The 24,511-nt window shown below is 49.4% G+C and overlaps 1 protein-coding gene across 1 annotated transcript; it reads right to left on the bottom strand.

Moving 5' to 3' along the window:
• Positions 1 to 17,220: 17,220 nt before the first annotated feature.
• On the bottom strand, positions 17,221 to 24,306 carry coxfa4l3 (cytochrome c oxidase associated subunit FA4L3). The gene is made up of 5 exons (XM_085968276.1): positions 24,047 to 24,306; positions 23,836 to 23,893; positions 21,440 to 21,528; positions 20,198 to 20,258; positions 17,221 to 17,680 (listed from the first exon to the last, which is right to left on the bottom strand). The coding sequence occupies exons 2-5, from the start codon at positions 23,872 to 23,874 to the stop codon at positions 17,612 to 17,614; spliced, it is 258 nt and encodes an 85-aa protein (XP_085824402.1). The 5' UTR covers positions 23,875 to 23,893; positions 24,047 to 24,306; the 3' UTR covers positions 17,221 to 17,611.
• Between the last annotated feature and the right edge of the window lie 205 nt (positions 24,307 to 24,511).

The raw sequence follows: 24,511 nt of genomic DNA, 5'->3' as shown, positions 1-24,511 counted from the left end.
ATCAGGTTGAGTTTGTGCACAAACGCCTCACATTCCAGACTAAAAGGCTGCTGGGTTTAATACTTTTGCTGTAATTTCCTAATCCCTGGTCCCCAACTCTGTGTATCGGTTTCTGGGATTCCACATCTGTGATTCCTTCCTATTGTGGCTCAGTGGGCAGCACACTCGCCTCTGAGTCAGAAGGTTGTGGGCTCATAGTCTCACTCCAGGGACTTGAGCACACAAAACCTGGGCTGGCCCTCCAGTGCAGTGCTGAGCGAATGCTGCACTGTCAGAGGTGCCGACTTTCGGATGAAAGGGAATAAAAGGGACAGTGGCTGCATGGATACAAAATTGGCTAAGTGACAGGAGACAGAGAGTACTGGTGAATGGTTTCTTTTCGGACTGGAGGAAGGTATACAGTGGTGTTCCCCAGGGGTCGGTTCTAGGACCACTGCTTTTCTTGATATATATTAATGACTTGGACGTGGGTGTACAGGACACAATTTCAAAATTTGCAGATGAAACAAAACTTGGAAGTATAGTGAACAGTGAGGAGGATAGTGATCGGCTTCAAGAGGACATAGACAGTCTGGTGGAATGGGCGGACACGTGGCAGATGAAATTTAATGCAGAAAAGCGAGAAGTAATACATTTTGGTAGAAAGAATGAGGAGAGGAAATATTAACTAAAGGGTACAATCCTAAAGGGGGTGCACGAACAGAGACCTGGGGGTATATGTGCACAAATCATTGACGGTGGCAGGGCAGGTTGAGAAAGCGGTTAAATAAACATACAGGATCCTGGGCTTCATAAATAGAGGCACAGAGTACAAAAGCAAAGATGTTATGATGAACCTTTATAAAACACTGGTTCGGCCTCAACTGGAGTATTGTGTCCAATTCTGGGCATCACACTTTAGGAAGGATGTGAAGGCCTTAGAGAGGGTGCAGAAAAGATTTACAAGAATGGTACCAGGATGAGGGACTTCAGTTAAGTGGATAGACTGGAGAAGCTGGGGTTGTTCTCCTTAGAGCAGAGAAGGTTGAGAGGAGATTTGATAGAGGTGTTCAAATCATGAGGGGTCTAGACAGAGTAGATAGAGAGAAACTGTTCCTATTGGCAGAAGGGTCGAGAACCAGAGGACACAGATTTAAGGTGATTGGCAAAAGAACCAAAGGCGACATGAGGAAAAACTTTTTACGCAGCGAGTGGTTAAGATCTGGAATGCACTGCCTGAGAGGGTGGTGGAGGAAGACTCAATCTTATCTTTCAAAAGAGAATTGGATAAGTATCTGAAGGAAAAAAATTGCAGGGCTACGGGGAAAGGGCGGGGGAGTGGGACTAGCTGAGAGTCGGTATGGGCTCGACGGGCCGAATGGCCTTCTTCCCTGCTGTAACCAATCTATGATTCTATGAGATGTTAAACCGAGGCCCCGTCTGCTCTCTCAGGTGGACATAAAAGCTCCCAAGGCACTATTTCAAAGATGAGCAGGGGAGTTATCCCTGGTGTCCTGGCCAATATTTATCCCTCAATCAACATAACAAAAAAAACAGTTTATTTGGCCATGATCACATTGCTGTTTGTGGGATCTTGCTGTGCACAAATTGGCTGCCGTGTTTCCCACAGTACAACAGTGACTACACTTCAAAAGTACTTCATTGGCTGTAAAGCGCTTTGATACATCCGGTGGTCATGAAAGGCGCTGTAGAAATGTAAGTCTTTCTTTCTTCACTCTCTCTCTCTCTCTCTCATTCCTTCAGTGCTTTGGGATGACCTGAAAGAAGCTATGAATGTTTTCTTTCTTAAACACCTGCAAAGATTTGCCAGCAGATGGCGATGTTGTTAAGAATGACATCCTTCCACAAACCCACATACGGAGGTTTCAGGCACGGTTTATACAACAGGTTAAATGGAGCAGGTAATATGATATTCACTTGACTATTGTCAGCATAGCTACAACAACAACTTGTATTTATATAGCACCTTTAACATAGTAAAGCGTCCCCAGGTGCTTCACAGGAGCGATTATCAAACAAAATTTGACACCAAGTCACATAAGGATAAATTAGGGCAGGTGACCAAAAGCTTGGTCAAAGAGGTAGGTTTTAAAGAGCGTCTTAAAGGAGGAAAGAGAGGTAGCGAGGCGGAGAGGTTTAGGGAGGGAATTCCAGAGCTTAGGGCCTTGGCAGCTGAAGGCACGGCCGCTAATGGTGGAGCGATTAAAATTGGGGATGCTCAAGAGGCCAGAATCGGAAGAGTGCAGAGATCTCGGGGGGAGCAGGGTTGGGGGGGGTGAGGTTGTGGGGCTGGTGGAGATTAGAGATAGGGAGGGACGAGGCCATGGAGAGATTTGAAAACAAGGATGAGAATTTTAAAATTGAGGCGTTGCGTAACCGGCAGCCAATGTAGGTCAGCGAGCACAGGGGTGATGGGCGAACGGGACTTGGTGAGAGTTTACATAGGGTAGAACATGGGAGGCCGGCCAGGAGTGCGTTGGAATAGTCAAGTCTCGAGGTAATAAAGGCATGGATGAGGGTTTCGGTAGTAGATGAGCTGAGGCTGGGGCAGAGATGGATAATGTTACGGAGATGGAAATAGGCGGTCTTAGCGATAGCATGGATATGTGGCCGGAAGCTCATTTCAGGGTCAAATATGACCCCTTCACAAGAATATCTCATTTTTGGTCCCTGATTGGCCCCACCCTTCCTTTGACAACCCTTTTACTATTTATACATTCATAAAAATACTTTTAGGTTCTCTTTTATGTTACCTGCTAATCTACTCTCATACTTTCACTTTACCCCTCTTATTTCCTTTTTTTTAGATCTCCTCTGTTCTTTCTATGTTCAGCTTGGTCCTCTACTGAATTATGAGCCTGACATTTATCATAAGTCTCCTTTTTCTGTTTCATTTTAATCTCTATATCTTTAGTCATCCAGGGAGCTCTAGCTTTCGATACCCTTCCTTTCCCCCTCATAGGATTGTGTCCACTTTGTACCCAAACCATTTCCTCTTTGAAGGTATTCCATTGCTCATTTACTGTTTTACCTGCCAATCTTTGATTCCAATACAACTAGGCCAGATCCCTTTTAAACTCAATGAAATTAGTTCTCCTCCAACTGAATATTTTCATATTTGATTTTTCCTTGTCCTCTTCTATAACTAAAGCTAATGATATTGTGATCACTATTCCCCAAATGCTCCCCCACTGAAACGTGCTCCATTTGGCCCACTTCATTCCCCAGAACTCGATCCAGCGCTGCTTCCTTCCTCGTTGGGCTGGAAACAGACTGATCCAGAAAGTTCTCTTGTGCCCATTTCAGGACTTCCTCCCCTCTTTGCCCTTTACACGGTTACTATCCCAGTCCATATTAGAATAGTTTAAGTCCCCCGTTATCACTACTCTAAAGTACTTGCATATTTCTGCAATTTGTCTGCAAATTTGTTCCTCTCTCTCCTTCCCACTATTTGGTGGCCTGTAGTCTACACCCAGCAGCGTAACAGATCCTCTAGTGTTCCTTAATTCTAAACAAATAGATTCTGTCTTTGAACCCTCAAGTACATCATCCCTCTCTGGTGCTGTAACTTTATCTTTGATCAATACTGACAACCCCTCCTTTTTTTCCTTCCCTATCTTTCCTGAATACCTTGTAGCCAGGAATATTAAGTTCCCAATCCTCCCCTTCTTTGAGCCAGGTCTCTGTTATTGCCATTATATTATAGTTCCATGCAGCAACATGTGCCTGCAACTCACCAACCTTATTTACCATGCTCCGTGAATTTACGCAAATGCACTCCAAACCCATCTTAGTCTGCCTTGCAGTCTCCCCCCTGTCTGATCCCTCCTATTTCTGAACTTCTCTTTATTTTAATGATGTTTGTCTTTTTTTTTATTCGTTTATGGGATGTGAGCATTGCTGGCAAGGCCAGCATTTATTGCCCATCCCTAATTGCCCTTGAAAAGGTGGCAGTGAGCTGCCTTCTTGAACCGCTGCAGTCCATGTGGTGAAGGTACTCCCACAGTGCTGGATTTTGACCCAGTGATGATGAAGGATCGGCAAAATACTTCTAAGTCAGGATGGTGCTTGGCTTGGAGGGGAACTTGGAGATGGAGGTGTTCCCATGCGCCTGCTGCCCTTGTCCTTCTAGGTGGAAGAGGTCGCGGGTTTGGGAGGTGCTGCCGAAGAAGCCTTGGCGAGTTGCTGCAGTGCATCTTGTAGATGGTACACACTGCAGCCACGGTACGCTGGTGGTGGAGGGAGTGAATGTTTAAGGTGGTGGATGGGGTGCCAATCAAGTGGGCTGCTTTGTCCTGGATGGTGTCGAGCTTCTTGCGTGTTGTTGGAGCTGCACTCATCCAGGCAAGTGGAGAGTATTCCAGCACACTCCTGACTTGTGCCTTGTAGATGGTGGAAAGGCTTTGGGGGGTCGGGAGGTGAGACACTCGCCGCAGAATACCTAGCCTCTGACCTGCTCTTGTTGCCACAGTATTTATGTGGCTGGTCCAGTTAAGTTTCTGGTCAATGGTGACCCCCAGGATGTTGATGGTGGGGGATTCGGTGATGGTAATGCTGTTGATTCTCAAGGGGCGGTGGTTAGACTCTCGTTTGTTGGAGATAGTCATTGCCTGGCAGTTCTATGGTGCAAATGTTACCTGCCACTTATCAGCCCAAGCCTGAACATCGTCCAGGTCTTGTTGCTTGCGGGCATGGACAGCTTCATTATCTGAGGAGTTGTGAATGGCGCTGAACACTATGAAGTCATCAGCGAACATCCCCATTTCTGACCTTATGTTGGAGGGGAGGTCATTAATGAAGCAGCTGAAGATGGTTGGGCCTAGGACACTGCCCCGAGGAACTCCTGTAGCGATGTCCTGGGGCTGTGATGATTGACCTTCAATCACCACAACCATCTTCCTTTGTGCTAGGTATGACTCCAGCCAGTGGAGAGTTTTCCCCCTGATTTTCCATTGACTTCAGTTTTACTAGGGCTCCTTGATGCCACACTCGGTCAAATGTTGCCTTGATGTCAAGGGCAGTCACTCTCACCTCACCTCTGGAATTCAGCTCCTTTGTCCATGTTTGGACCAAGACTGTAATGAGGTCGGGAGCCGAGTGGCTCTCCCAGTCATATGTGCACCTTATTTCTCCTCCCTAATGCTTCATCCTGGTGCCCCACCCCCTGCAAAATTAGTTTAAACCCTCCCCACAGCACTACTTAACCTGTCAGAACACTGGTCCAGCCCTGTTGAGGTGCAACCGGTTCATCTTGTACAGGTCCCTCCTGCCCAGAAATGGCCCCAATGACCCAGGAATCCGAGGCCCCCCTTGCACCATTTCTGCTCCTATAATCACAGCGCATGACACTGGAAACCCACCATTTCCTGGTTGGTTTCTCGATAATTTCTCAAAGTCTTTCTGTGACTCCCAGCAACCAGAAAAGTCAAGTTCATGAGTCACTGTTCGTGTTACAAAGGTCATCAGACATGCTCCGTCTGCTGTGCGGGCAAACTCCCAGTCCACACCGCCAAGTATATTAACCCCTGCTTGTTACCCTAAACCTTTCCCAGTAATTAGTTCCCAGCAGAGAGTTATCATCTGTAACTAGTAATCCCGCATCAGGCCTGATACAAATACAGTAAGGAGTGAGGTTTTGTTAACAGAATCCAGCTGAAATATCCTGAATGAAGAGCTGTTTATTGACCTGATTTCACTGGTTGTATTTATCACTAAGCGCTGGTGTAATGAGCGTTACTTCACTGTGTAAACATCTTGTCTCAGTTATGAGTCAAACCTTTGTGAGGGAGCGACAGGGTTTATTGCATCTTTTATGTAAAGACACCAGTTGAGATAAAAGCGAGTTGTTTATAGCGCTGCTCAAAATCGCTGGTGTGATCCTGCCCCGGGAGAGTGTCAGCGTTTCACTGGGGATTTATAGATTAATGAATCGTGATAAACATTTCCGAGTCACACTCAATGGTTAACTCCAGACCACAAGCGAAGGCAAACATGTAAAATATGAATTCTAATGGCCCTCTTTATAAAGCTGGTGTTGGGGGGTGTTGACTCACTCACCCTTCCTGCACAAAGTGTCAGATTCTCTTCACCAACACTTCACCCAGGATTCTCTGTTTGTGCTACAACAGGTGATAAAAAATTCCAGCGATGTTTACAGTGTTCCAGGAGTGGAAGTTAAACACAAGTGTTTGAATTCATTGTTTTCTGCCAATGATTGTATTGCTGGACCAGGTGTGCTACCCTCGCTGGTGGAATTGCGGGTTATTTATTGACAGGAAGATAAGAGAGAGAAACAAGAAAAGTCCATCCAGTCTGTCCGGCCTGTTCACCCCGCAGATTGTGCAGAACCTGCCGTCTCCACACACTCCAATCGCCTCTCAGGATAAGGCCGAAAGTGATAGAGCGCAGTTCCAGGGTGACCCAACCTTATAACAGAAACTTCACACAATTCCTTGAGGGGGTAACAGACATGGTCAAGGGGGAAATGCAGTGGATGTGGTGGATGGACTTAAGGAAAACCTTTAACAAGGTGCCACACTGGGGATGACTTGGGAAGATTGAGGGGTATGGAATTATTGGAGGGTAGCAAAGTGGATTCAAAATTCGTTATGAGGGAGAAATCGGAGACCGGAGTTGAGAGCAGTTTCTCGGGGGTTGGCAGTGGGTAGTGCTGTCCCACAGGGTTCAGTTCTGGGGCCACTCCTGGTCCCTGTGTCTATCAATAATCTGGATATCGGGCTAGAGGGAGTGGTGTCCGAATTTGAAGATAAGACTAAAATAGGAGGGAGGGTTAATTCTTTAGAAGACCAAAGGAAGCTACAATGGGATATTGAGAAGATGGGGAATGGGCTAAAAGTGGCCGATGGAATGCAGTGTCGCTAAGTGAGGTGATGCATTTTGGTCTATAACAGCAGTAGTAATGATCCTGAGAATGAGAGTGTGCTCGGGGCTGGGGGAGCAGCAGGATTTGGGAGTCAGTTCCACAGGACATTAAAGGCAGCATCTCCGGGTGATGGGGCTGTGAAACAAAGCTCACAGAATTCTAGGTTTTATCACGAGGTATAGAATATAAAAGCGAAGAGGTAATGATATAAAACCCTAATAAGACTTCAGTTAGAGATTGTGTGCAGTATTGGGCTCCACACTATAGGAAGGACAGGGAACAGCACAGATTCACTGGGATACTGTCTGGTACGAGGAACTACAAATAGGAAGAAAGGCTTTTTAAAAATTGGGGCTTTTTTCATTAGAACAACACGATGAAGTGTTTAAAATTCTTTAACGGTGGGACCGGGTAGATAGAAGCAGACTGTTTCTAGTGGTCGAGGGTCGAGAACGAGGGGCCAGAGATACAAGGTTCAATGTCAGAGATTTAGAACAGAGGATAGGAGAGACTCCCTCACACACAGAGTTGTGAGGCTGTTGATTCACTCCCAGGGTTAGTGGCTGAGACAGAAACTGTGTGAAAATTCAAGATTAGATTGGAGAGGAGGATGAATGAAAAGGGATATGGGAACAGGGCGGGTAAATGTGTTGAGCTATTCGGCGATGTAGACTGTAAACACCAACACAGACTGGCTGGGCCGAATGGCCTGTTTCAGCTTGTCACATCAATGTTCAATTTCATTCTGAACATTTAACTTTGACCTTATAACACATACTATTTAACTCCGAGCTTGTAAAAACCTGCAAACACATGAGGTGATAATCCAGCCCCGCGTGGTACACCGGACCTGCCCCCAGCCTGTTACTCTCATCACATCTTGTAAATACAGATCCCAGCGCCAGAGTTACAACACTACCTCCTGAGTAAGGCTCATCCAGCAACTATCTCGATATTAAGAGCTGGTTAGGATTAGGGTTAGTGATGTTAGTCTCTTCGCCTTCTGTGTGCTGATGGTTTTTACACAGTCAGGAATGGTACAATTATTCACAAAACCAGAATTAATTCTAATTTATTTAATCTCCTGAGGGAGTCAAAATTGTTATTTTGTTAAAAAAATGTTGTTTGTCTGATATTCACGAAAAAAGCTTTAAATCCGTGAGTCGGAATGTGTTTAATCTCCAAGCTCTAGGATCGATGGTTAGCGCTAACTTTAAATTCTCATCACTTGCAAGAGGCCTGGCTGGACTCTTGCTGTGCAATTCAAAAAGGATTATCTGAGAGAAAAGTAGAAGAGGCAACAGGCGGGTATCTGAGGGTATCCTCGATGCTGAGCATTAGTCGATTATTGCAGCTTTATTCGCTCCAAGCTGCTTCAGTGCAACAGAAAAGAGAGAGAAATAAAATCACTTTTAAAAAGTGTGTGAGACATTTAATAAAAGCCGGTAGGTGGAGTTTGCAGGAAGAGCAGAATCCCTGCAAGAAATTAGCTGCTGAAACTTGGTCTCGGGATTAATGGAGGGAATTCACAGTTTGAGCAATGAAGCAATTTTCAGGCTCTTGGTGGTTTGAAATATTTCCAACAGTTACTTCTGTTCTCAGAAATGCTGAGCCGCTGTGAGTCAGCACATGTCCACTGGTCAGGTGACAGCACATGTCCACTGGTCAGGTGACAGCAAAACTTAAGGTTTGGGGCGGGGCGGGTGTGGTGAGAGTGAACTTTCTCAGCTTCCCCATGGATTTATTGCCCTTCACTGATGTGCAGTTTCTGAGTGAGATTTGAATGTATTCAGAGTGAATCTGACTTCTGGATGTTTATTCAGCTAGAAACAGAGAGATGTGTTTTATATTAAAACTACCTAGAGTGCCCGGCGGTGCCGAGGCTTTTTTGAGGGCATGTTGTTGTTGGAAGAGAGAGAGAGCGACTGGGGGGGGAAGAGAGAGAGCGACTGGGGGGGGGGGAAGAGAGAGAGCGACTGGGGGGGGGGGAAGAGAGAGCGCGACTGCGGGGGAAGAGAGAGCGCGACTGCGGGGGAAGAGAGAGCGCGACTGCGGGGGAAGAGAGAGCGCAACTGGGGGGAAGAGAGAGCGCGACTGGGGGGAAGGGGGGAGAAGGGGGGAAGGGGAGAGAGAGAGCATGACTGGGGGAGGAAGGGGAAGGGAGGGGAGGGGAGGGGGGGAGGAGAGGGGGGAAAAGGGAGGGGAGGGGAGGGGGGGAGGAGAGGGGGGAAAAGGGAGGGGAGGAAGGGGAGGAAGGGGAGGGGAGGAGGGAGGAAGGGGAGGGAGGGAGGAAGGGGGGGGAGGAGGGAGGAAGGGGAGGGGGGGAGGAAGGGGGGAGGAAGGGGAGGGGGTAGGAAGGGGAGGAAGGGGGAAGAGGGGGAGGGAGTGGGAGGGGAGGGGTGGGGGAGGGGGAGAGGTGGGGGAGGTGGGGGAAGGAGGGGAGGAGAAAGGGAGTGGGGGAGCCAGCAGGCCCTCTCCCCTCTGCCGGCGATGGCTCCACTGAGCTCCGTGCCGCCCCACGCACTGACATGCCGAGCGCAGCGCCCCGGTGAGCCCGAGCCCCGCCCTCCCGAGGCCGGGCCTGAGACGGACGATTGCGGCTGGCCGGGCCCAGTTGCCTTGGCAACCCTCCTCTCCTCTCCGCCTCCCGATCTCCGGGACCGGGCCTGGGCCTGAGCGGCTTGAGACGGCTGATTGCGGCTGGCGAGCCCGGTTGCCGGGGTAACCCTCTCCGCTCCCCCTCCCCTCCCGAGCCCCGCCCCCCCCCGAATGAAGCGCGAGGAGCTTGCAGTGAGCCCAGCCAGCCTTTACCAAGATGGCTGGCCGCTGGTTCGGAATTGGGCCCAGCGGGGGGGTGGGGGGTGGGAGGAGCTTGCCACAAAACAATTGCCTAGGGTCCAGCATGGCTGGCAACAGATGCCCAGGCTTCGAGGCCTACCTGCAAAAACGGGGAAAGGTAGGAAAATTAATGAGATTAGATAAAAGATTTAGAAAGTAATTAACTTTTTTTTAAAAACAATACGTGTTTTAAAAGCAACTTTTTTTTTAAAGACGCAGAAAGCGGGAAAAAGAAATGAAAAGTTTGGAATCAAGATGGCGGCGACTCACCTCGGTTCAGAACGATAAGGCCCGCCCACACACGCACTGATTGGTCGACCATCAGGTCACCGAAGCGTAGGATTGGTCAATCGTCCCGTCACTCGACTCTAGGAGGGCCCGCCCGCACACGCCAGGAACCCGCTCCCTCAGTACTGCCCCTCCGACCGTGCAGTACTGACCCTCCATCAGAATGAGCATTGGAGTGGGACTAATTGGGGCTCTTTCAAAGAGCCGGCACACTGGCCTCCTTTTGTGCTGTATCATTTTCTGATTCTGTGAAGTATTATACTCACTCGGGGTACGGTAGCATCGTGATTATGTAGCGTAGTCAGCTGTGGCTCAGTTGGTAGGACCCTCGCCTCGGATTCCAAAGAAGGTTGTGGGTTTAAGGCCCATGCCCAAGACTTGAGCACCAAAATCCAGGCTGACACTCCAGTGCAGTACTGAGGGAGTGCTGCACTGTCGGAGGGGCAGTACCGAGGGAGCGCTGCACTGTCGGAGGGACAGTACTGAGGGAGTGCTGCACTGTCGGAGGGGCAGTACTGAGGGAGCGCTGCACTGTCGGAGGGGCAGTACTGAGGGAGTGCTGCACTGTCGGAGGGGCAGTACTGAGGGAGCGCTGCACTGTCGGAGGGGCAGTACTGAGGGAGTGCCGCACTGTCAGAGGGGCAGTACTGAGGGAGTGCCGCACTGTCGGAGGGGCAGTACTGAGGGAGTGCTGCACTGTCGGAGGGGCAGTACTGGGGGAGTGCCGCACTGTCGGAGGGGCAGTACTGAGGGAGTGCCACACTGTCGGAGGGGCAGTACTGAGGGAGTGCTGCACTGTCGGAGGGGCAGTACCGAGGGAGTGCTGCACTGTCGGAGGGGCAGTACTGAGGGAGTGCTGCACTGTCGGAGGGACAGTACTGAGGGAGTGCTGCACTGTCGGAGGGGCAGTACTGAGGGAGTGCTGCACTGTCGGAGGGGCAGTACCGAGGGAGCGCCGCACTGTCGGAGGGGCAGTACTGAGGGAGTGCTGCACTGTCGGAGGGACAGTACTGAGGGAGTGCTGCACTGTCGGAGGGGCAGTACTGAGGGAGCGCTGCACTGTCGGAGGGGCAGTAATGAGGGAGCGCTGCACTGTCGGAGGGGCAGTACTGAGGGAGCGCTGCACTGTCGGAGGGGCAGTACTGAGGGAGTGCTGCACTGTCGGAGGGGCAGTACTGAGGGAGCGCTGCACTGTCGGAGGGGCAGTACTGAGGGAGTGCTGCACTGTCGGAGGGGCAGTACTGAGGGAGTGCTGCACTGTCGGAGGGGCAGTACTGAGGGAGCGCTGCACTGTCGGAGGGGCAGTACTGAGGGAGTGCTGCACTGTCGGAGGGGCAGTACTGAGGGAGTGCTGCACTGTCGGAGGTGCCATCTTTTGGATGAGACATTAAACCCATGGCACTATTTTGAAGAAGAGCAGGGGGAGTTCTCCCTGGTATCCTGGCCAATAGCTATCCCTCAATCAACATCACAAAAAAAACATTATCTGGTCATTATCATATTGCTGTTAGTGGGAGCTTGCTGTGCACAAATTGGCTGCCGCATTTCCTACATTACAACAGTGACTACACTTCAAAAAGTACTTCATTGGCAGTATAGCACTTTGGGATGTCCGGTGGTCGTGAAAGGCGCTATAGAAATGCAAGTCTTTCTTTTATGTTACTGGACTAGTAATCCAGAGGCCTGGAATTAATGATCTGGAGCCATGAGTTTAAATCCCACCACAGGGGGCTTTAAATTCAATTAATTAAATAAATCTGGAATAAAAAGTGAGTCTCAGTGATGGTGACCATGAAACTATTGGATTGTTGTTAAAAACCCATCTGGTTCACTAATGTCCTTTAATGAAGTGGATTCGCTCCTGTTTTGATTTGGGTTAGCAATCCAGAGTCTGTATGTGTATGTGTATTCCACTAGGTACAGGTCTGGACATGCCTCGGCTGACTCCTCCCACTATTCCAGGTATATAAGTGACTACCTCCCAGTCCCTTAGTATTCTGGACGGGTCGACCACTCGAGACTAGACCTTCATTCTTTAGTTAATAAAAGCCTGGTTGTTACTCGCTTAACCTCAGTCTTTTGAGTAATTGATGGCGCATCAATTTTATTAACTAAATTTTTTATAATGGAGAAGATCCTCACACCAGCATGCCTGGACCTGGACAGTCGGGAAGCGGACGCTTCCACCAAGTTTGCTCACTGGCTCATGTGCTTCGAGGCATTCCTGACTGCCTCCACTGCGGTCGTAACGGATGCGAACAAACTGTCTGTCCTGATCTCCAAGGTGAACCACCGAGTGTACTCAGTCATCCGGGACGCGACCTCATACACAGCCGTCCTCCAGCTCCTCAAGACCCAGTACACGCGCCCTGTGAACGAAGTTTACGCCAGGCACCTCCTGGGGAGTCGCAAGCAACAACCTGGGGAATCGACTGAGGAATACCTCCAAGCACTGTCCGTGCTTGGCCGGGCCTGTGGGTGTAAGGCGGTAACGCCCACTAAGTACACGGAGGAACTGATCCGGGATGCCTTCGTAGCGGGCCACAGGTCCAACTACACCCGACAGCGACTGCTGGAGCAGAGTGACCTCACCCTCGACAAAGCCTCCGAAATCGCACTAACGCTGGACGCAGCCTACCAGGGCATGGATGCCTACTCCTCTGCACCGTGGACGCCGCAGGGAACGACAACCTGGGACACAGTAGGACAGCCCCAAAGCACCGTGCCACCCCAGCCACAGCCCAACAACGGCCCAACCACCGCAGCAGTGTCCCAAAGCCAGACAGCCGTATCCCAAGGCCAGAAATGCTACTTCTGTGGCCAGGCCAAACACCCCAGAGCACGCTGCCCGGCGAAGAATGCGACCTGCTCGGGCTGCGGGAAAAAGGGACACTACGCTAGCGTCTGCATGGCCAAAGCCACCCCGAACGCCAGCAGCGCCGCGTGTGGGTCGTGCGAGCCGCCATCTTGGGCCCCCAACAGCGCCGCGTGTGGGCCGTGCGGGCCGCCATCTTGGGCCTCCCCAGCCATGTGCGAACCACCGCAGCAGCAGCCATCTTGGACGACTCCAGCCACATGGGAATCATGGACGCCGCCATCTTGGACACCAGCCGGGACGCAGCAGGCCGCCAACCCCCCCCCCATCTGATACCTGCAGCGACACACCGACCCCTACGCTGGCCTCTGTTACGCTGGACCAAACGAGACCGCACCAACTAGCTCGGTCCAAAATGGACGTTAAGGTAAACGGCCATGCAATAAACTGCCTTTTTGACTCCGGGAGCACAGAGAGCTTCATCCACCCCGACACGGTGCGGCGTTGCTCTCTCCCAGTCCTGCCTGCGCACCAGCGGATTTCTATGGCCGCCGAGTCCCAGTCAGCGGACATTGGCGGCTACTGCGTGGTGACACTAGTAGTAGACGGGACTGTGTTCAATCATTTTAAACTCCTGGTCCTGCCCCAACTTTGCGCTGCCGTTCTACTGGGGTTGGATTTCCAGTGCCACCTCAAAAGCGTTACGATGGCGTACGGTGGCCCCCTCCCCCCACTCACAGTCCGCAGCCAGCAGCCTCCAAATTGCCCGCCGCGCACCAGATGCAACCTCTCCACACTCAGAGTCCCACCCCCCCCACTGTTTGCTAACCTCACCCCCGACTGCAAGCCCATCGCCACAAAGAGCAGGCGATACAGTGCCGGGGACAGGGTTTTCATCAAAACCGAAGTGGAGCGGCTCCTGAAGGAGGGGATTATTGAGGGCAGCTCCAGCCCCTGGCGAGCCCAGGTTGTGGTCGTTAAGACCGGCGAGAAACAACGCCTGGTCATCGACTACAGCCAAACAATAAACCGCTACACCCTGCTGGACACCTACCCACTCCCCCGCATAGCTGACATGGTCAACCAGATCGCACAGTACCGCGTCTTTTCGACCATTGACCTGAAATCAGCGTACCACCAGCTCCCCATCCACCCCGAAGACCACCAGTATACTGCTTTTGAGGCAAACGGCTGCCTCTATCACTTCCTTAGGGTTCCCTTTGGCGTTACCAACGGGGTCTCCGTCTTCCAAAGGGAGATGGACCGGATGGTCGATCAAAACGCGCTGCAGGCCACTTTCCCTTACCTAGACAATGTGACCATCTGCGGCCATGACTTGCAGGACCATGACGCAAACCTCGAGAAATTCCTCCGCACCGCCCAACTCCTGAACCTGACATATAACAAGGAGAAGTGCATATTCCGCACAGACCACCTCGCCATCCTTGGCTGTGTTGTGGAACACGGGGTCATCGGTCCCGACCCGGACCGATGCGTCCCCTTATGGAACTCCCACTGCCCCACTGCCTAAAAGCTCTGAAGAGGTGCCTAGGGTTTTTTTCCTACTACGCCCAGTGGGTCCCCTACTATGCAGACCAAGCCCGTCCGCTGATCAAATCCACCTCTTTTCCCCTGATGGCAGAGGCCCGCTCGGCCTTCCACCGTATCAAGGAGGACATTGCGAAAGCCACCATGCACACAGTGGACGAATCCATCCCCTTCCAGGTGGAAAGCGATGCATCCGACTTCGCTCTGGCCGCCACCCTTAATCAGGCGGGGAGACCTGTGGCATTCTTCTCACGAACCCTCCAGGGCCCGGAGACCAGACACTCCGCTGTTGAGAAGGAGGCCCAGGCTATTGTGGAGGCTGTGCGTCATTGGAGGCACTACCTGGCCGGAAAACGATTTACCCTGCTCACTGACCAGCGTTCAGTTGCTTTTATGTTCAACAACAAGCAGAGGGGCAAAATCAAAAATGACAAGATCTTGAGGTGGAGAATCGAACTTTCCACCTACAATTACGAGATCTTGCCTGGGAAGCTCAATGAACCCCCAGATGCCCTATCGCGTGGCACCTGCGCCAGCGCACAGATCGATAGGCTGAGGGCCCTCCACAATGACCTCTGCCACCCGGGGGTCACCAGGTTCTTCCACTTCATCAAGGCCCGCAACCTGCCTTACTCCATTGAGGAGGTCAGGACCATGACCAAGAACTGCCAAGTCTGCGCTGAGTGCAAACCGCACTTTTATAGACCAGACAGAGCCCACCTGATAAAAGCCACTCGCCCTTTCGAACGCCTGAGCGTCGATTTTAAAGGGCCTCTCCCCTCCTCCGACCGCAATGTGTACTTCCTCAACATCATTGACGAGTACTCCCGGTTCCCGTTCGCTATCCCCTGCCCGGACATGACCAGTGCCACGGTCATTAAATGTCTGAACAGCCTCTTCACCTTGTTTGGTTTCCCCAGCTATATCCATAGCGACCGGGGCTCATCGTTTATGAGCGACGAACTCCGCCAGTACCTGCTCGCTAGGGGTATAGCCACAAGCAGGACCACCAGTTACAACCCCCGGGGGAACGGACAGGTGGAAAGAGAGAATGCAACAGTTTGGAAGGCCGCCCTACTAGCCTTAAAGTCTAGGGGCCTTCCGACCTCCCGCTGGCAGGATGTGCTCCCCGATGCGCTCCACTCGATTCGGTCACTGCTCTGCATCGTTATCGATCGGTATCCATCGTTATCGATCATTATCCATCGTTATCCGGTGCCAAGGTCCCATGATTTCTGTGATAGAAACTAACTTCACACATTCTCTTGTAATACGAGGCATAACCATTGCTAGTTCTGTTTTCTAACCATCAACGAAAGTGTTAAAACACCAAGAAATATTTAGCTTCTTTACTGACGGAGTTCTGCACTGTTGGAGGTGCCGTCTTTTAGACAAAACGTTAAACCGAGGCCCCATCTGCTCTCTCAGGTGGATGTAAAAGATCCCATGGCTCTATTCAAAGAGCAGGGGAGTTATCCCCAGTGTCCTGGGGCCAATATTTATCCTTCAACCAACATCAATAAAACAGATTATCTGGTCATTATCTTATTGCTGTTTGTGGGAGCTTGCTGTGCACAAATTGGCTGCTGTGTTTCCTATATTACAACAGCTACTACACTTCAAAAGTGTCAGCTAAGACAGGCTCAGTGAGTGGGCAAGAACATGGTAAATGGAATATAATGTGGAGAAATGTGACGTTATCCACTTTGGTAGCAAAAATAGAAAAGCAGAGTATATTTTAAATGTTGGTGTTCAGAGGGACCTGGGTGTCCTTGTATGTGAACCATTGAAAGTTAACATGCAGGTACAGCAAGCAATTAGGAAAGCAAATGGTATGTTGATGATGAAGTCCAACGCTGCCTCCGCAAGATCCTGCAAATCCATTGGCAGGATAGGTGTACCAACGTCAGTGTTCTTGCTCAGGCCAACATCCCCAGATTCGAAGCTTTGACCACGCTCGATCAGCTCCGATGGACTGGTCACATTGTCCGCATGCCCGATACGAGACTCCCAAAACAAGCGCTCTACTCGGAGCTCCGGCACGGCAAGAGAGCCCCAGGTGGGCAGAGGAAACGCTTCAAGGACACCCTCAAAGCCTCCTTGAAAAAGTGCAACATCCCCACCGACACCTGGGAATCCCTGACCCAAGACCACACAAAGTGGAGGAGAAGCATCTGGGAAGGCGCCGAACACCTCGAGTCTCTTCACCGGGAGCAAGCGGAAGCCAAGCGCAGGCAGCACAAGGAGCGCACGTCAGCCCAAGCACCCCACCCACCCGCCCCTTCAACCACCGTCTGCCCCAGCTGTGACAGAGGCTGTAGGTCCCGCATTGGACTCATCAGTCACCTGAGAACTCATTTTTAATGTGGAAGCAAGTCATCCTCGGTTCCAAGGGACTGCTTAAGAAGAAGAAGCCGACACTGCCTTGCTGTGGGGAGCAGGGGCCACATCCCACAGCCCAAGAGCAGGGTCCAGCGGGAGAGATGACCCAGACCGTTCAGGAGAACCTCCTAACGGCTGCTTGGAAAGACTCTGGAGGAGGTGGTGTCGGGGTCGGGGAAACAGTGAGAGATACACATGGCCAGGTACAGGCATGTACAGGAATACTCACAATGAGATTCTGTGCAGTTTGACTCTAGGAATCCCATGGACACATTATTAACTAAAATGCTTGATATCAAATAAATGAATGATAGTTTAACAGTACAGTGCCCACCGAGGACTGAGCAAATTTCGAGCATTCCAGGAGGCGAGTGTGAAATCGATGGAGCCAAGAATAAAAGTAATTTCAAATGTGAAATACAAAAATTATCTTAAAATCTAATTTTGTATTTAATTACAAACACACTTAAATGATACAGTGTTTATTTGACAGTAAGTTTATATATTTCACACGGGAATGTTCTGTGAGTGAAGTGGCAGTTGCTGTTTCAGCATCGATAGCTGGGAATGTTGCTGCACTTGGTGCCAGGATATTTGTGGAGGACATTCATCCTGAAGCGAGGGAGTGGGAGAGAGGGAGGGGGGAGAGAGGGAGGGGGGGAGAGAGGGAGGGTGGGCTGGAGAAAGAGGGACGGGGGGAGAGAGAGGGACAGGGGGAGAGGCAGAAATATTGACGATTTATGATGAAGTCATAAAACTGTAGCAGAAGCATCTTTGCACCATTCCATGGCCGGGTTTGGGCAGAAGTGACTCAGTAGATTGCTCGGCGCTAACTTGGGGACCAATAATCCGCTCCCTCATTTGTTGCAACCTTTCAGAATCTGCAGCTCCTCCACGGGCTGCCACTTCTGGGTGATGGTCATGAGCTGCATGAGGACAGGAGACACAAGGAGAGGTTTTATTGCCTCCAGCTCTCAGCCGTTAATCCAAACATTTTAACAGATTTTTTTTTTGTTCATGGGATGTGGGCATCACTGGCAAGGCCGGCATTTATTGCCCATCCCTAATTGCCCTTGAGAAGGTGGTGGTGAGCCGCCTTCTTGAACCGCTGCAGTCCGTGTGGTGAAGGTGCTCCCACAGTGCTGTTAGGGAGGGAGTTCCAGGATTTTGACCCAGCGACGATGAAGGAATGGCCGATATACTTCCAAGTCAGGATGGTGTGTGACTTGGAGGGGAACTTGTGTGGTGGTGGTGTTCCCATGCACCTGCTGCCCTTGTCCTTCTAGGTGGAAGAGGTCGCGGGTTTGGGAGGTGCTGCTGAAGAAGCCTTGGTGAGTTGCTGCAGTGCATCTTGTAGATGGTACACACTGCAGCCACGGTGCGCCGGTGGGGGAGGGAGTGAATGTTTAAGGTGGTAGATGGGGTGTCAATCAAGTGGGCTACTTTGTCCTGGATGGTGTCGAGCTTCTTGAGTGTTGCCTGGATGAGTGCAACTCCAGCAAGTGGAGAGCATTCCATCACACTCCTGACTTGTGCCTTGTAGATGGTGGAAAGGCTTTGGGGAGTCAGGAGGTGAGACACTCGCTGCAGAATACCTCGTCTCTGATCTGCTCTTGTCGCCACAGTATTTATATGGCTGGACCAGTTAAGTTTCTGGTCAATGGTGACCTCTAGGATGTTGATTGTAGGAGATTCGGTGATGGTAATCCCGTTGAATGTCAAGGGGAGGAGGCTAGACTCTCTTTTGTTGGAGATAGTCATTGCCTGACACGCGTGGTGTGGATGTTACTTGCCATTTATCAGCCCAAGCCTGAATGTCATCCAGGCACGGACTGCTTCATTATCTGAGGAGTTGCGAATGGAACTGAACACTGCAGTCATCAGCGAACATCCCCACTTCTGACCTTATGATGGAGGGAAGGTCACTGATGAAGCAGCTGATGATGGTTGGGCCTAGGAGACTGCCCTGAGGAACTCCTGCAGTGATGTCCTGGGGCTGAGATGACTGACCTTCAACAACCCAAACAAATGATATTGGCTCCAAGAATACCGACTCCCGCCCAGCTATGTTAGCATTATCTGATTGGATGATTCTGACTGTCACTCAAACAGCCTTTATTCCCATTTCCAATAGTTTAAAGCTAATAAATAAAAGGGGTTTGAAGAAAATGGAAAAAACACAACTTTTTTTAATGCCCCGGTGAGTTTTCTCCCAGGTTTGCTGGAAGCAGTTTCTGGGAAATTAATCTTTCATTCCTGGAGACTCTAGGACAGTCTAGGAGGGTTGACCACCCTAAGCTATGTACTGAATACATGATTGGCCACCCACATTGTAAAGTAAGTATTAATGTCCAGCCCACTTTGTGATTTCGATGGGGAGGTGCGACTTGGCCCAATAATGTTATTTGGAGAGATGGATTATTGGTTCTTGTTGTAAAGTAAATGTGCCCCTGTGAGCAGCAAGTTCCTCCGCATTTAAGTTATCGATGGGATTCTATACCCGGGTAGGGGCATAGAATCGATGGGATTGGAATCCAGCCCTGCCCATTAATGATGTCATAGCAACACAAGGTCTGCTCAGAACCAACCTGGAACGTGGAAGCTTCAGCCCCGGTCTCTCTCCTCACAACACTGACAATAAAATGGACATTCTCAATACCTTTCACTTTAAAGGGATGTGTTGCAGCTGGAGACTTTCTGACGGACACTGTCACAACTGTCTGCACCGATCCTTCATTTTTAATCACCTTGGAATTTCTCAATCCCCACAACAATAGTCAAGAGCGGAGTTTTCTTCACACAACCAGTGTCCCTACACTGGGTCCCAGAGACATCCAGTGTCTCTACACTGGGTCCCAGAGACATCCAGTGTCTCTACACTGGGACTGAGGAGAGATGCAAATGTATTTTAATTTTATATCTCCATTAAAATTAATTGAAAGTTGGATATTTTAAGGCAAGTGTTGGGATGTATAAACAATGTGTGTGACAACCCTTTGCACGCACCGATTGAAATGTTTGTGCTCAGCTTTCCCAGCACCTAAACGGATTCTATATCCAGGTGGGGGTAGCCGTTCCCTGTGTGGGTGAGATTAGTAGCCTCCTGGGAGAGGTCTGTGTGACTCGCAATCTGGGGGGGCAGGTTTGATGTAGGACCCTACATGGGGCAGTGCAGTCCCACTCTCTGAGACATGAATTGGCAGCATTAGTCTCCAATCCTGACTCACAGGCTGGCTGGATGCCAGAGTTTACTTTAGTGCATTTGTCACTGAGATTTGCAAATCTCTCTCTGGACATGGCTGTTAATGTTCAGCCCACACCCTTTCTCTCATTCCTTCTGTTATTGCTTAATGCTGGGTGTTACGGGAAACACCAGGCTTTGGTAATGGACTGAGGCAGTTCCAGCATCAATAACTTTAAAAGTACAAAGAACGATCGGGTACCTTCTGGGGTTTGTTGGGGTCCACGTTCTCCCATGGAGTCGGGTTATTGGTCTTATTGAGTCTACAACAGAGTGAAAATAACCTTAGAAACAGGTTAGAACCATTTTATCATCCATTTAAAAAGTGATTGGATCTCACAAAGCTACACGCATGCTCACACATACACAATAACCACACTGTCACACACAAAACAATTACAATCACAAACATACAACCAAAGTACAAAACACTGCTCAGTGCTCCAAAACTTTGCAGTTCAAAATTTGCAACAATTTCTTTCTGTTCAATTAAAAAATACTGTATATATCTTTCACTCCTTTCCTCTTTTCTTGGGCGGGGTCAGTCTATAAACGTCAAACACAGACTTAAAGGAAATAAAAAGCTGCTACAAGTTAACTGAGAAATAACAAATTATAGAATCATAGAAATTTACAGCACAGAAAGAAGCCATTCAGCCCATCTTGTCCATGCTGACAAAGAGCTCTCCAGCCTAATCCCACTTTCCAGCTCTTGCTCCGTAGCCCTGTGGGTTACGGCACTTCAAGTGCATATCCAAGTACTTTTTAAATATGATGAGGGTTTCTGCCTCTACCACCCTTTCAGGCAGTGAATTCCAGACCCCCACCACCCTCTGGGTGAAATAAGTTCTCCTCAACTCCCCTCTACACCTCCGACCAATTACTTTAAATCTCTGCCCCCTGATTATTGACCTCTCTGCTGGGGTCCTTCCTATCCACTCTATCTAGGCCTCTCATAATTTTATACACCTCAATTAGGTCTCCCCTCAGCCTCCTCTGTTCCAAAGAAAACAAACCCCAGCCTCTCCAATCTTTCCTCATAGCTAAAATTCTCCAGTCCCGGCAACATCCTCGTAAATCTCCTCTGTACCCTCTCTAGTGCAATCACATCTTTCCTGTAATGTGGTGACCAGAACTGCAGGCAGTACTCTAGCTGTGGCCTAACTAGTGATTTATACAGTTTAAGCATAACCCCCCTGCTCTTATATTCTATGCCTCAGCTAATAAAGGCTAGTATCCCTTATGCCTTCTTAACCACCTTATCTACCTGTCCTGTTACCTTCAGGGATCTGTGGACATGCACTCCAAGGTCCCTCTGATCCTCTACACTTCTCAGTGTCCGACCATTTAATGTTATGGTTGACAACGAGTAGTAGTGGAGATGGTCTGTAACCCCCGACCCCGCCACACCGTCCCCATAATCCCGTGAGGGTGCAACGCTTACATGACATCACTCTTGGTAGTGAGGAAGTAGATGCAGGTTCCGGTGGCTCCTGCTGCAGCGACAGCCATGAGACCAACCAAAGGGATGAGCTGAGGAGAGAGACATTTACTCAGCAACAATCACTACAAATAACAGAAAATCAGGAGCCAGTTTGTGTCGGATCGTCCTGAGAAATTATTGCGACACAAATTTAAAAAGTGGGGATTTGGGTCAGTGATTGCAGCAGAGGCTGAGCCAGGGAATCAAACACTGAGGACAGGAGATCATCAATATTACAACAATGTCATTGAAAGTGGAAGCAAGATTAGCTTTGGAAAAAAGTGCTGAAGCACATTTAAAGTTTCATTAATGCTACTAGGTTGGGTTAATGTCACTGGGTTGGGTTAATGTCACTGGGTTGGGTTAATGTCACTGGGTTGGGTTAATGTCACTGGGTTGGGTTAATGTCACTAGGTTGGGTTAATGTCACTGGGTTGGGTGAATGTCACTGGGTTGGATTAATGTCACTGGGTTGGGTTAATGTTACCGGGTTGGGTTGTTACTAGGTTGGGTTAATGTTACTAGGTTGGGTTAATGTTACCGGGTTGGGTGAATGTCACTGGGTTGGGTTAATGTCACTAGGTTGGGTTAATGTTACCGGGTTGGGTTAATGTCACTGGGTTGGGTTAATGTCACTGGGTTGGGTTAATGTCACTAGGTTGGGTTAATGTTACCGGGTTGGGTTAATGTCACTGGGTTGAGTGAATGTCACTAGGTTGGGTTAATGTTACCGGGTTGGGTTAATGTCACTGGGTTGGGTTAATGTCACCAGGTTGGGTGAATGTCACTAGGTTGGGTGAATGTCACTAGGTTGGGTTAATGTTACCGGGTTGGGTTAATGTTACCAGGGTTGGGTTAATGTTACCGGGTTGGGTTAATGTCACTGGGTTGGATTAATGTCACTGGGTTGGGTTAATGTTTACCGGGTTGGGTTAATGTCACTGGGTTGGGTTAATGTTACCGGGTTGTGTTAATGTCACTAGGTTGGGTGAATGTTATCGGGTTGGGTTAATGTCACTGGGTTGGGTTAATGTTACCGGGTTGGGTTAATGTCACTAGGTTGGGTTAATGTCACTGGGTTGGGTTAATGTCACAGAAATCACAGAAATCACAGAAACCCCACAGTACAGATAGAGGCCATTTCGGCCCATCGAGCCTGCACCGACACATATCCCACCCGATCCCCGTAACCCCTACACCAACACATATCCCACCCTATCCCCGTAACCCCATGTATTTAATCCCCCTAACACTAAGGGTCAATTTATCATAGCCAATCAACCTAACCCGCACATCTTTGGACTGTGGGAGGAAACCGGAGCACCCGGAGGAAACCCACGCAAACACGGGGAGAATGTGCAAACTCCACACAGACAGTCACCCGAGGCCAGATTCGAACCCGGGTCCCTGGCGCTGTGAGGCAACAGTGCTAACCACTATGCCACCATGCTGCTAGGTTGGGTTAATGTTTACCGGGTTGGGTTAATGTCACTGGGTTGGGTTAATGTCACTAGGTTGGGTTAATGTTTACCGGGTTGGGTTAATGTCACTGGGTTGGGTGAATGTCACTAGGTTGGGTTAATGTTACTGGGTTGGGTTAATGTTACCGGGTTGGGTTAATGTCACTAGGTTGGGTTAATGTCACTAGGTTGGGTTAATGTCACTGGGTTGGGTTAATGTTACCGGGTTGGGTTAATGTCACTGGGTTGGGTTAATGTTATCGGGTTGGGTTAATATCACTGGGTTGGGTTAATGTCACTGGGTTGGGTTAATGTTATCAGGTTGGGTTAATATCACTAGGTTGGGTTAATGTTACCGGGTTGGGTTAATGTTTACCGGGTTGGGTTAATGTCACTGGGTTGGGTTAATATCACTAGGTTGGGTTAATGTTACCGGGTTGGGTTAATGTTTACCGGGTTGGGTTAATGTTATCGGGTTGGGTTAATGTCACTGGGTTGGGTTAATGTTATCAGGTTGGGTTAATATCACTAGGTTGGGTTAATGTTACCGGGTTGGGTTAATGTTATCGGGTTGGGTTAATGTCACTGGGTTGGGTGAATGTCACTAGGTTGGGTTAATGTTACCGGGTTGGTTTTGCCAGTTTAAGAACCGCTGTCTCGAAGGACAAACAACTTTTAAAAATAAACTCACAGTTCGAATTTTATTTAAAATTAACGGTTCTAACAGAATTCTCAAAATCCGCTTCTTTATTTCCTCCTTTTAAATATTAGACATCTAAATATGTGACGTCTAAAATGAAATTTAATGAAACAGATCAAGGAGGAATTAATATTTGATCAGAACAGGCAGAATTTAATCGAGACTTTAATAATTTAAAGAGAAACTTTAACTCTCACCTCCTTCCTTTTCCGGAGCAGAGAGAAAAAGCGCAACATCTTCACTCGGGAAAGTGTCCTGGTTATTGGAAGGAAACGGTACAATGAATTTACACTTTCATTAATTTATTACTAATTATCTTCAGAGTAAAGTCAGTAAATTATCATCTACAGATTCAATTGGTAACAATTTACAAACAGCAGAAATATTCTTCATTGGCTCAGCTCATACCTTCCAAGCGAACTAGTTCAGCTGTGAAGTTTTCTGCTTCCTGATTCTGAAGATATCTTCTGTATCTGAGCAGGTGGGGTGCGGCTCCCGTCACGTAGACAGCAACCGGCTGCAATCGACTAATATCGATACTGAAACCGAGAGCCATACTGTGCACTCTGCTGGCAGAAGATGGAATCGCACAGAGAACCCGGAATGACACAGAGCGAGACAGAGAGAGAGCCAGAGAGAGAGAGAGACACACAGACAGAGAGAGAGAGAGAGAGAGAGAGCTCCCAGAGAGAGAGAGAGCTCCCAGAGGGAGAGAGAGAGCTCCCAGAGAGAGAGAGAGAGAGAGCTCCCAGAGAGAGAGAGAGAGCTCTCAGAGAGAGAGAGAGAGAGAGCTCCCAGAGGGAGAGAGAGAGAGAGCTCCCAGAGAGAGAGAGAGAGAGAGCTCCCAGAGACAGAGAGAGAGAGAGAGATCCC

The sequence above is a fragment of the Somniosus microcephalus genome, chromosome 27 (genome assembly GCF_052327205.1).
Source record: "Somniosus microcephalus isolate GS21.2 chromosome 27, FLI_Smic_1.0, whole genome shotgun sequence".
Classification (NCBI taxonomy): domain Eukaryota; kingdom Metazoa; phylum Chordata; class Chondrichthyes; order Squaliformes; family Somniosidae; genus Somniosus; species Somniosus microcephalus.
Note: the sequence above shows the minus strand (reverse complement) of the source record. Positions and strands in the feature narration are given on the sequence as shown.